The sequence below is a fragment of the Pelodiscus sinensis genome, chromosome 6 (genome assembly GCF_052426305.1).
Source record: "Pelodiscus sinensis isolate ZL-2025 chromosome 6, ASM5242630v1, whole genome shotgun sequence".
Classification (NCBI taxonomy): domain Eukaryota; kingdom Metazoa; phylum Chordata; order Testudines; family Trionychidae; genus Pelodiscus; species Pelodiscus sinensis.
This window is the reverse complement of record NC_143057.1, coordinates 30109765-30122986: the sequence shown is the minus strand read 5'-3', so window position 1 is coordinate 30122986 and position 13222 is coordinate 30109765. Positions and strand designations below refer to the sequence as shown.

Below are 13222 nucleotides of genomic sequence, written 5' to 3'. Positions count from 1 at the left end.
TGCTTTTTAGAAGTCCAAGGTGTGTATTTTACTACTCTCTTTTCTTCCTTTGGTCAGGATCCTGAAATCTACCATCTCATGATCACTGCTTCCCAGGTTGTCACCCACCTCCACTTCCCCTATTAGTTCCTCCCTGTTTGTGAGCAGAAGGTCAAGCTGCGCACGGCCCCTGGTCGGATCCTTCAGCACCTGTGTCAAGAAGTTATCCGCAACATTCTCCAAAAACTTCCTGGATTGCCTGTGTACTGCCGTATAGGTTTCCCAGCAGATGTCAGGGTGATTAAAGTCCCCCATGAGAACCAGGGCCTGCGATCTGGAAGCTTCGCTCAGTTGTCCAAAGAAAGCCTCATCTACCTCATCCACCTGATTCGGTGGCCTGTAGCAAACACCAACCACAACATCAAGGCTGTTGTTTGCTCCTTTAAACTTAACCCATAGACTCTCAACAGGTTTTTCTCCCTCTTTATACTGGAGTTCAGAGCAATCGTAGTGCTCTCTTCCATATAGTGCAACTCCTCCTCCTTTTCTCCCCTGCCTTTTGTTCCTGAACAGTCTATACCCTTCCATGACAGCGCTCCAGTCATACGAGTCATCCCACCAAGTCTCTGTTATCCCAATTAAATCATATTTCTTGGTCTGGGCCAGGGCCTCCAGTTCTTCCTGTTTGTTGCCCAGGCTTCTCGCATTACTGTACAAACACTTCAGGTAACCAGTTGATCGTCCTATCTTCTCCATTCGAAACATGGGTCCTCCTTTCTTGCCCCTTCCTCTCTGCATTTCTTCCCGGTATCTGACTTTCCCACTCCCCTCAGGGTTTTGGTCACCGTCCCCCGACGAACCTAGTTTAAAGCCCTCCTCACTAGGTTTGCAAGCCTGCCCGCGAAGATGCTCCTTCCTCTCTTCGTTAGGTGGATCCCATCTCTTCCTAACAATCCTTGCGCCCGGAACAGAGTCCCATGGTCGAAGAAACCAAAGCCCTCTCTGCGACACCACCTGCGCAACCACGCATTTACGTCCTCAATTCGACGATCCCTGCCCAGTCCTTTCCCTTCAACAGGGAGGATGGAGGAGAATACCACTTGCGCTCCAAATTCTTGGATCCTTCTTCCTAGCGCTACATAATCTGCAGTAACACGCTCAAGATCATTCTTGGCCGTATCATTAGTTCCCACGTGGAGAAGCAGGAAGGGGTAGCGATCCGAAGGTTTGATCAGCTTGGTAAGCCTCTCAGTGACATCCTGAATGTGAGCTCCCGGTAAGCAGCACACCTCTCAAGATTCCAGGTCCGGGCGGCAGAGGGATGGCTCAGTCCCTCTTAGAAGGGAGACCCTGACCACCACCACCCGTCGTTTCCTTTTGGGCGTGGTGACCGCGGAAGCCCCATCCGTAGGACTACGCATCCCATGCCTTCCAGTAGATGGTGTTCCCTTCTGGTTTCTTCCTTGTGAGGTCCCTTCCAGGGCTTTCAGCACTGCAGAGCCTGTGGAGAGAGCTTGAAAGCGATTACTTACCTCTATAGCATCAGGGGATTCCCGTGCTGGCCTTTTTCCCCTTCTAGAAGTTACATGCTGCCAGTTCTCTTCTTGGTCACATACTGCCCTCTCTGGCTCTTCTGCCTGCCGTGCTTGAAGGATTAAATGCTGCCTTCTATCGAGGAAGTCTTCATCCTCTCTGATCAAGCGTAGGGTCGACACTTGGGCCTCCAGTCCTCTAATTTTTTCTTCCAAAATGTCGACCAGCTCGCACTTGGTGCAGATAAAATCCATTCTTTCTTCCGGGAGGAAGACAAACATGGCACACGCTGTGCAGGTAACAACAGCAGACCCATCACCAACCATCGCTGCTGTCCTGGAAAAGGGATTTAAAAAGAAAGGCAAGAGTTTGTGTGGGGGATGACCACTGCTGCCATCCTGCACTGTGCTTCCCAATAATTCCACAGTGTAAGTTGCTGGGGGGGGGGGGGGGGAGGGAATTCAGGCAAGTGCACAGGAAGGAGAAGGGACAGAGCAAGAGCAGGGCATGGGAGAGGGGGTGAAGTGGGTAGGGGCAGAGGTGGGGTAGGACCTGCTCCTGGGATGCTGGGAGAGGTTGCCTCAGGCCTTGTGCACCTTAGGGACAGACCTGACTGTAGGACAGTATATAAGTGCGAGTCTGTGTGGAAGGCAGCCAGACTTTTCCAGCTATGCTCCTCAAGTGCAGAGTTGTTAGCTAGCTAGCAGCACTGAACAGTCAAGAAGAGCTGTGTTTCTGAGCAGGTTGAATCAGCAACCAGGACTGAGAACAACTGTTCAAAATAATTTTTGAAAATTGTTTCAGGATCCCATGTAAGCATAAAGGCTGTTTATTTGCAACAACGTCAGAGGCATCTGTTAGTACTTTTAGCAGCAGTGCTGCAACTAAACATATTTCAGACAACTAAGTGTCAGTAGCAAGCAAAAGATTTCAATCATCCAATAAAACCACCATCATGAATCGGTTTGTAATAAAGACCGGCCAATAGCAAGAAGACTCCATAGATGAAAAGGCTGTTCAGTTCATTTATACCAAATTCTCCTTTTTGCATTGTTAACAATAAACACCTTCATTGACATGGTTGAGTCCTTATGACCAGGCTAACTCCACTGGGTAGAGCAGACATTGGTGGAAGATTGCCAGATACAGTGAATCAGAAGGAACTTTAACAGTGTGCAAGAAATACAAAGGGAAAATTTGCCAGCTTGATGGGTGGTGCAATATACACAATGATCCAATAATTTGTGCCTGTGTGACAAGAGAAGATGGGGTTGCATATCTATCAGAAACAATAGATACATTGGGAAATGCATACAACAGAATATTTAAAAGAAACGGCAGGGAGCAAAAGTCAACTGTCACGTGCAGTTTTATCACAAACAATTCTGCAAATATGGCAAAGTTGAGAAGATACTTCGAAGAAAAAAATGGAAGGATGCTCCATAGTAATACATTGTTTTGAACAATTTATCAAAAATTGGCCTATTCTCATATAATGGGAAGAAAACTGTGATTAAATAGATGGCAGTATCTCATCCAAAGTATCTAACAGTGGCTCAAAGAGGAACGTAGAGGATAGGCTCAGTATACTGACACCTATTATCCATAGCCTTACACTACTTCAGAGGAATTGCTGCTGCATTGCTGATGCTGTCCAAATTTGGAAAGCACTTCAAGAGATATTGACGAAAGAAATATCTCACCAGAAAGTTAAAACTACAGGCACACAAGAAGCAAATGGATCAAACACTACTCCACCTAATTTTCTTGTGAACATTCTTAACCCCAGATATAAAGACAGACGGCTAACTTCTGAAGATGATGATGCTGCAATGGCATAGACATCTCTGTGTGATTACTCCTCAGTTATTCCAGTCATAATAAATTTCAGTGTTGGAGCGAAAGCATATAATCAGTAAAAGTTTACTGATGATATTTTGAATAAAGTCAGTCTCCTGAATTGGTGGGAATCATTAGCCAGGCACCTTGAAACAGAGTTCCTTCAGTTGCTAAGCCAACTTTTCACAGCAGTAGCTTCCTCTTCAGACACAGAGAGAATATTCTCATAGTTTGGTATTTTTCACATAAATCGAATAGACCGGGAGCTGAAAAAGCAGTAAAACTTATATTTCTGTTTCAATCTATCAATCAGAATGACAGTGGGAGTGGGGATGATAAGAACTAATAGAAGTTTTAAGACTACTGCACATGTAGTGTTCTGTTAGGCCTCGTCTATACTAGACCAGACAGATTGGTTTGAGGTGTGCGACTCCAGCTATGCAAAACGGAGTTGACTTACCTTAAGCCAAGCCGTGGCAGCATCCACACAGCAGGAGGCCAATGGGAACATGAGCTTCCATCAGCTTCCTTTGCTCCTTGCGGAATCAGGAGTATCAGATGCCAGCAGGGCCTGCCCTCAGCATTCAATTTAGGGGTCTATATTAGACCTGCTAAACTGAATACTAGAAGATTGACCTCTGGAGGCTCGATCTTCTCGCTAGTGTAGACATGTCCTCAGAGTTAATAAAATTTGAAAATGTAAAAAAAAGTGTAAGGACAGCCATCAACTGGCAATCAGGAAACTGCTACTATCACAAATGTGAAACATTTATGTAACATTTAAGATTTAGTTTAATAAAATATTAATGTAATTGTATTTGTGTGATTTAGTTCTTACCATTCCTAATGTACTGCTGCTGCATTTGGAGCTTGACACAGCTAATGAATATTATGGACTATTTCTTAAATTGATAAAAATCAAGTTATCTAAAAAAAGGTTCACAACAAATACCCTCTTTACATGTTGTAAAATACTGCACGGAGTTGTAAATTAACATGTTTTAGTGACCAGATTTGCACTGTTGTTTTAGAAATATGTGAAGGAGTATCAGTGGGAAACTTGATTTAAATCAATTAATTTTGTATGTGATTTAAATTGCCATTTAAATCAATCCACTCTGCTGTGGTGCTGATGCTAGTGAGCTGAAGAAGAGCTCTTAGCCAGAGGCAGAAAAAAGCAGCCCCTGCCAGCCAGCAGCAAGTCAGAGGGAACCATTGCCAGGAGAATTAGCCTCTCCACCTCTGACCCAGGAACGGTAGACTCCCTCAAGCTACAGAGGCAGCAGGAGGGGGGGGGGGGGGGGGAGAGAGAAATGCCAGTACTGTAGTCAACTTGCTCATTTACATCCCTAACACATTGCCCAGTAGGCTGGCAATTCTGTCAGCTCCCGCTGCCTGAAATGATTGGGGGGGGAACAGGACAGTGAATCAAAAAAACCCAAAACATTTGCCCAGCTCTATTTGTAAAACTACACGTAATATTACCACCTAGTGACTTCTGCCATAACAGAATGTTATATTAACTGTTTATAAAAAAAAAAAAAAAAACCTTTTTAGTACAGTAATTCCAGGCTTTTCAAATAATATTGCCTAAAGACAAGGAGTGAAAAAAATTCTGCTCCTAGTTTCTACCCCAGTGTAAATCCAGAGTTAGACCAATACAACATCTGGATCAGTGTACACTAGTAGTTTAATTTTAAATTGATTATTAAAAAATATTTGTGTTTAAATAACACAGTTTCTAAGAAAGTACATTGGAACCAGAAATCCTAGCCTGTGTAACACAATATTTTTACTCCATAGGGACCGATTCAGAACAATGGTAAATGTCCTCGGAGATGCCTTTGGTGCAGGAATTGTGGAGAAGCTCTCAAAAAAAGAGCTAGAGCAGATGGGTGGCTCTTCTGAAGTCAACATAGTCAATCCTTTTGCCTTGGAAACATCAGCACTTGGTAATGAAGGAGGAGGAACCAAGAAATCCTATGTCAATGGAGGTTTTGCCGTAGATAAATCTGACGCCATATCATTCACCCAGACATCAAAGTTCTAAAGTCTACAGCTTCCAATGGCACTGAAGGAGCAGTGAAGGACACCACCATATGTGAGATCTTTTAGCAAGCTAAAGAATAATTAAGAAAGAGCTAATAACAAACTTGAGTAGATTTGATTAGATTTGATTGTTTTTTTCCCCACTGTTTGGAGTCTCAACATTTTGTCCCTGTGAGCAAGTTGATGGGAAGGCAAGTTGTAAAATATGTAATTTTTTAATCCTGTAAGATGGATGAGGCTTTTGAATGGCTCTTTGAAATCATCTTGCTCATAAGCTGGATGCTAGAACCAGACCAGTGAAGCAAAGCAAATGTGCTTCTCTAAAGCAGACTGCACTGTTTTACATCTCTCTTCGGTTCTGCTACTCTGTATGGAATTCTTGTTGATATTTTTGTCTTTCACATTTTTAAAAATTGCATCTAGACCATCTTCTGTAACTTGATAATGTGCCAAATTGCTCACTTCTGCAGCTTGAACAACACATAGGGAAAACAGTTTCAAAGGAAAACAGACCTTAAGCATTCTGCAAAAACTGTTTTACCACTTGAGGTTTTATGTTGCTTTTATTTTAAACATTCAGGATGCTGGAACTTACTGGTCAAGGAAGAGCTTCTAATGTTATGCTGTTGAAATTTTTTCCCCTATGAATGCCACCAGAGAGTATTCGTATGTGAAGCCTATACAGGTTTGCTCCTCTTATTTTTGAATAAATTATTGTAAAGTGAAACTCTCTGCCAACTTAGGTCTTCCTTGATAGTTTATTAATACATCACCATTGGAAGATGCAAGAAGCTAGCTTCAGTATTGTCCATCTTTTATATTAGCCTAGTTCTTCTCGGCTCCAGGACAGGCGGAGTAATGAAGATGAAAATAGCTAATCATAGGTGACTTCCAAATCTTTTCTTCTTGGAAAAAATGACATAAAATCAAGTGTAGATGAGGCACTCCTTTTTCTAGAGACATGCTACTGGCTAGCTAAGCTTTACACAACTAGTTGGTTTGTTTGCTCCTTGTTTTCATTTCTTGGTTAAACATGTGTAATTTTGCAGCTGCAAAACCCCTAAATCCCACCATTTCAGTGCCAAGTTCTACCAGATAAGTCATACTATTTTATCAAAGTTTCTGAACTAAGGAAGCCATGTGTTCTATTGACTTGTGACAATATCACCACGGGCTTCTTCATAAATACATTCCATAGTGTCAAACATTCTATGCAGTGCTGGATTCAGTATTTCCATGGTGCAAAATGATTCCCTGAGGGAGGAATCTCTGTTAAGAACAAACCGTTTGCCTTGAACATCTCCGTCATGTTGACCATCCTACTTGCAAAGCAAATTGAAATTCATACCCCAGAGTTTCTTTTTCTTAAATATACTTTAGTAAACATAAAATTGTATTTCCATGGTGTCAGAAATACGCAAATTCCTGGATTATTAGATAGTAAATTCAATCCTACACTTTTCTATTTAAGTGAACTGGGCTCTTAAATTATGTCAGTGAGGAGGGCTGCTGACAGGGCCCAGCAATTGAAAGGGCTGCTACGAGGGAAGTAGTGGTGACCAAAACCCCATGCCCTTTAAATTGATGCCAGAGCCCCATGCGGCACAGTCCAGACAACAATAAGGGCTGTCTGGGGGAGACAGAGTGCAGTCTTTAGCCCCACCCTTTCTCCCTATGGCCCCCCCCCCCCCACACACATTGCCCAGGGCCCAGCGAAATCTGTCACCAGCCCTGTTAGCAAAACATAAGACTATGTATCTAAAATAAACATTGTAAAATATAACAGTGTGACTCTCAAGTAAAAGTACTGATATGTTTATACAAAATAAAAGCATGTACAAACTAAGTAAATCAATACTTTACTTGTGCAGAACTAGTATAAAAATATCTTTGTTTGTACAGCTTTGTTAATAGGACAAAAAGCCCACCAGTTCCATAGTTGTCTATACTATGCTTTGCCCTTTTTAAAAAATCTTTTCTGTAACCCGTTTCTTATAGGGCACAATGTGATCTAATTAAATATTTCTTTCTTTCATCCTTTCTCTGTCGTACCATCCACACTTCATCCTTCCGTGGAATTCTGGTTTTCTGCTGTTATGGCAGGAAAAACCCAATGAACTGCTTTGACACTGCATTGCTTTCACTAGTGATACATTTGCAGTTTTACTGTGTACGGATTACCCTTTTCACTATGGAAAGGAGACTATTCCCTCAGGGGCCCAATCTTAAAACTGCAAGCAAATCTTTTACCTGCAGAGGGAATAGGGGAAAGAATCCTCCTATCCAACACATGATTTAGCACTAAGGAACCTGTGTAGCCAACCTGCAAGCTGATATTGCTAGATAGGAGGAGCTGCAGCACCAGACAATCTACCTATATATTGATGATATTGTTAAATCCAGGGATGCCAATCCTCATATGTAGTTGTGGCCACATAGCAGCTTAGGGTGTGACCCACCAAGTTTGATTCAAACACTTGCTTTCTCCCTCCAGAAATCATTTTCCTTGCATGCAGTTCTGGATTCTGTCTTCTAGGGAGCTCCACAGATCTGGCCTCATACACAAGGGCTGTGTCTACACTGGGCCACTTATTCCGGAAAATCAGCCGCTTTTCCGGAATAAGCTGCGAGCTGTCTACACTGGCCCTTGAATTTCCGGAAAAGCAACGATGCTCTACTGTACAAAATCAGCCGCTATTGCGGAAAAACTATTCTGCTCCCGCTCGGGCATAAGTCCTTATTCCGGAACACTGTTCCGGAAAATGGCCAGTGTAGACAGCCCAGTAGTCTTTTCCGGAAAAAAGCCCCGATCGCGAAAATGGCGATCGGGGCTCTTTTCCAGAAAAGCACGTCTACATTGGCCACAGACGCTTTTCCGGAAAAAGGGCTTTTCCGGAAAAGCAGCCTGCCAATGTAGATGCTCCTTTTCCGGAAAAACTGAAAACAGAATAGTGTAGACACATGCCAGTGTAGACACAGCCAAGGGGAAAAGAATGTTACTGCTGCTTTAGGCCCTTTTCCAGCTGTGCAAACAACTTCTGGATTGGACCCAACATTTTATAAGTGGCACACACGGTTTTAACCATGAAATTTCCTCTGAAATCTGTGGGAGTCTCTTGTTCAAAATCATTCATAACTCTTAAAATCCTTCACACCGGATTGTCCAAATTTAGTGACACTAGGGCTACGTCTACATTGGCCCCTTTTCCGGAAGGGGCATGTTAATTTCACTAGTCGTAATAGGGAAATCCGCGGGGGATTTAAATATCCCCCGCGGCATTTAAATAAAAATGTCCGCCGCTTTTTTCCGGCTTTTAGAAAAGCCGGAAAAGAACGTCTACACTGGCCCCGATCCTCCGGAAAAAGTGCCCTTTTCCGGAGGATCTTATTCCTACTTTGAAGGGCGCTTTGAAGTAGGAATAAGATCCTCCGGAAAAGGGCGCTTTTTCCGGCGGATCGGGGCCAGTGTAGACGCTCTTTTCCGACTTTTCTAAAAGCCGGAAAAAAGCGGCGGACATTTTTATTTAAATGCCGCGGGGGATATTTAAATCCCCCGCGGATTTCCCTATTACGACTCATGAAATTAACATGCCCCTTCTGGAAAAGGGGCCAATGTAGACGAGCCCTAGGTGTCTCAATGGAAACCTTTCTAGGAACCAATTGAGAAGAAAGGAACTGCATCTAGTTAACATATATGAAACATTTATGTACATTTTAGAAGATAAAAAATGAAGCCACATAAGCATGATATATACTATTTGCTTATAGTTTTATCTTCCCTGTGGTGAACAGAAATCACTTGTTTAAGTTCACCAGCAAAAAAACCCCAAGCTAACAGTTTTATCCTTCCTCTGAGTTAAAGGGCCACTGGGTCATCAGACTGCACCTGGACACCCCTCCTCAAGTATGCTTTCTGTGTGTGTGCACACCATCAAGGCCAAAACAGTTCCACTAAAAGGATAGTGCCATGTTCCTAATGTTACATAATAACGGTTAATCCTAGCTTTGCTGTGGAGCAGTTGTTCTCTGTCCCTCCTATGTAGCAGCTGATACCTGAGCATGTATGCAAAGGTGTGGTCTGAAAGAGCAGTAGGGGGAGAAAAGCTGTTGGCACCCTCCCCTACTGTGAACTTGTGAATCATAGAATCATAGGACTAGAAGGGATCTCAAGAGGTGAAGTCTAATCCTTCGCACTCATGGCAGGACCAAGCACCTTCTAGAGTCTAGACCAGTGGTTCTCAAACTAAAGGACTCCGGAGCCCAAAAACATGTGTAAAAATTTATGCGGAGCCCCAGCAGTTCACTGATTGTATGTATTGTACTTATGCAGAGCCCCAGCGATCCACTGATTGTATGTGTTGTACCTATCGATGTTTCCAATTTGTCAACCTTGCGGATCCCCTGGAGATGTCTTGCGGAGCTCTGGGGCTCCACGGAGCACAGTTTGAGAAACACTGGTCTAGACCATCCCTGACAAGTGTCTGTGAAGGGCCCAACACAAATGGTACAGAAAGTGGAGTGATAATATAGTTGGGAGCGATAACCTAAAAAGTGTGTTAGTAAACACAGCATTATTACAACGTTTCTACAGCCTAGCCATCATTACCACCACTTTCAACAACATCAAAATGGAACAAGTGCATGTTCTGTTAGAAAGAAACCAATTCCTGGCCCCAATGCAATCAATGGAATAACTCCCACTAGTTTCACTGAAGCCCTACAATTGCCATCTCAAGAGCAGTGATAGAGATGCAGCCGTGTTAGTCTGGTGTAGCTGAAACAAAAGACAGGACTATGCAGCACTTTAAAGACTAACAAGATGGTTTATTAGGTGATGAGCTTTTGTGAGCCAGACCCACTTCCTCAGATCAATAGGATCTGGCCCACGAAAGCTCGTCACCTAATAAATCATCTTGTTAGTCTTTAAAGTGCTGCATAGTCCTGTCTTTTGTTTCATCTAAAGAGCCATATTTTTCTCTCCATTTTCACACACAAGTCCCTATTGAAATTGAGTTGTGCATACCTAAAACAGCCTAGAATATGGCCCAGAGGAGTTTGCTGACCTCATTTAATCCTGACAACTAAAAAAGTGGCAAATACCATTCCAAACAAAGTATTTTTCTCTTACAAGTCTACTTCTTTTCTTATCTCCACTACTTTTACTCCTACATTGCTCCATTGGCTTCAGTGGCATTACCAGTAACAATTGGTGGGGTAAGTCAGGAGAAAATCAAGCCCATAGACTTTCACACAGTAACACACACATAATCTGTGCACTCCAACTATATTTTTCTGTCTGAGAATACCTCTCCAGGATACACAAAGAAGGGTGACAAGAGAAACACAGTGGAAGTAGAGCATACAGCATTTTAGTGTAACCCTAAGTTGTAAGTGTGTCACCAAATAATCAGTTGTGATTTCCCTCTATGTAAAGCACTTGATTTGTTACTGTAGTTATGACATGCTGAGCAATTATTAAATGAAATTATGAAATCAGAGTAACTGTGTCCAGTCCCTTTTTCTTACTAAATGGGCATCATTCTTTAAGTTATTCGCCCACTTACAGTGGGTAATGGCAATTTCATCCTGATGGCAAAAAAGATTTGTATTGTTCATGTCTCATATTAATACCATGAATCAGCTAGGAACCCCAGGCAAAGATCAAGGCCCCACCCTGTACAGATAAATACTTTAAACTCCATCTACTGTTGGTCACAGCTGCAGTTGATAGTATGGCATCTGAGCATTTTACAGCTCTAAGTTCTGCTTGCTAAACGAGTTATATACCCATAATTTAAAAACTTTAAGCTAAACTTTTTTAAAAATTTTCTGATGATTATTTACAACTCTCTGTATGGACTGTGTAGCCTGTAAATTGTTTTGTTTATTTCACTCTTAATGGAATTCAGGAATGCTTATGGGCCTCAGCCAGCAGCATATTTAAGCTTTGAGCACATGGTTAGTCCCACTGACTTCCACAAGATTAGTCACATGGTTAAAGTCATGTACATGCTTATGTACCATAATGAATCAGAGCCAAACTACTGAAAGCGTAACCTACAGGGTCATCACTCTCTGATGATATTATGCATTGATTTGCATGCATAGCAGAGAAGTTCAACAATCCTATAGGAAAAGGTCCTCTCCTGCAGTTACTCAGATAAAATGCCCATTGACTACAATGGGAATTCTTGAGCAAAGTCCAGTCAATCAGATTAAAATGGGATGAAAATACACCAGAGTTCAGATATTACGGAGACCTACGAGAAGTTACGGAGGCCTGGGGGAAAGGAAATCAGATTTAATTGTTATGCTCAGGCATGTTCTTTCGGGTTGCAGTCCAGGAGCATCTACAATGGATTAGGCACTTCCAAACATTAGTAAAGGCATATTCCTGGTGTTTCAAAGAATACATTCTTTACAAAATAAATGGTGATGGTAAAGTTTGTTACTAGTATTAGAATTTCTACAGTACCCACTCAGAGCATCTCCTCTGTGCTAGAAGCATACAAGACCAGTCCCTTGTCCCAAACAACTCACAATTTTAAGACAACAAGCAACAGACAGTGGGTGAGGGAGAGAGATAAACACAAAATATTTTTTTAAATTATATATCAACTGTCTACAACTAACCCCCCAGTCTAGCTATTATTAGTTGCCTAATAACTTACAGGCATCACAATAGATGTTGGTTTTGGGGAGGGATTTGAAGGAGAGGGTAGAGACCTTACAGTAAGGTTTAATGAATCAATACTGCCAGCCAATTGTTGGACTCAGACATGTAATCCTTGCCCATTCTTCTTTGCTAGCTTTACAAAATACTATACCATAGGACATCTGGCAATTCATGTAAGATGATCTGCAGAGTCTAGCTCATTCCTATATTACAATTAAAACATCTGAAAACATGATCAGATGCTCAATTGCTGCAAATTGGTGTGGTCAAATATCTTGCCCTTAAAAGATACCAGAAAATGTATCTGGCTTCCTTCAAAAAGAAAATGGAGACTAATAGCACTGGAGTCAGATAAGCTAGTGCAAGGGTTGATATGACAACAATTTACCAACTAAGTGTTCTGTAACATGAGATTATGTAGTAAGAATAATTCAACAGTACTAGAAGGGATGTCATATTTACGTGGCCCTACACTGTACTATTACACTGGTGCCCTGGTGGCTCCTAGGCAGCCTAGGGGAGGGTGGAGGGATGATGACCTTTAGAGATATGATATTATGATCTTCAGCAAGCAATACACTAATGACATCTATATATATTAAAAACATTTCCTTTGAGATGACAGAAAGACGTAATTACATCAGTGTCAATAGGCTGGGGTAGGCAGAGCTAAAGCGGAAGAAGCCCTGCACGCAGCATGGTGCACAGTACCGGGACGCAGCAAGCTCTTTGCTCACCCTGCTGATGGCTTCCTTGCGCCTGCCCCTCCACCCAGCCTCCTCACTCACAAGCTTCAGCTCAGCTCTCCTTTCTTCCCCCCTCCTGCAGCACGGAACCTGCACTGGCACTCCAGCCTCACAGCCCCCTGCAAAATTAGAGAGCCAGCACCGGCTTCCTGCAGGAGGACGGGGGGAAGCCTCAAGCCTCCCTGCCGATCTGACTTGCTAGGAAGCAGAGCCAGAAATGGCTGTGTGCACTGCCGCTCCCCTCAGCTGGGGGAACAGCAGTGCACAGATGCACTTCCTGGAGACTTTCCCCGCTGCTCGCATTGGAGCAGCAGAGAAAGCCTCTAATGCCTGGAAGCGGCGCATGGTGCAAAACCAAGCACCCCTAATCAATCATGCCCAGACCTGCACCTCATGCACT

The 13222-nt window shown here is 42.8% G+C and overlaps 1 protein-coding gene across 1 annotated transcript in view; it reads left to right on the top strand.

The window, feature by feature from the left end:
- The window catches only part of SLC1A1 (solute carrier family 1 member 1), a 63934-nt gene extending 57560 nt beyond the window's left edge, over nucleotides 1-6374 (top strand). The window contains exon 12 of the mRNA XM_075931640.2: nucleotides 5155-6374. Within this exon, the coding sequence (XP_075787755.2) occupies nucleotides 5155-5401 (247 nt within the window). The 3' untranslated portion in view covers nucleotides 5402-6374. The remainder of the gene's footprint in view (nucleotides 1-5154) is intronic.
- Nucleotides 6375-13222: the final 6848 nt, after the last annotated feature.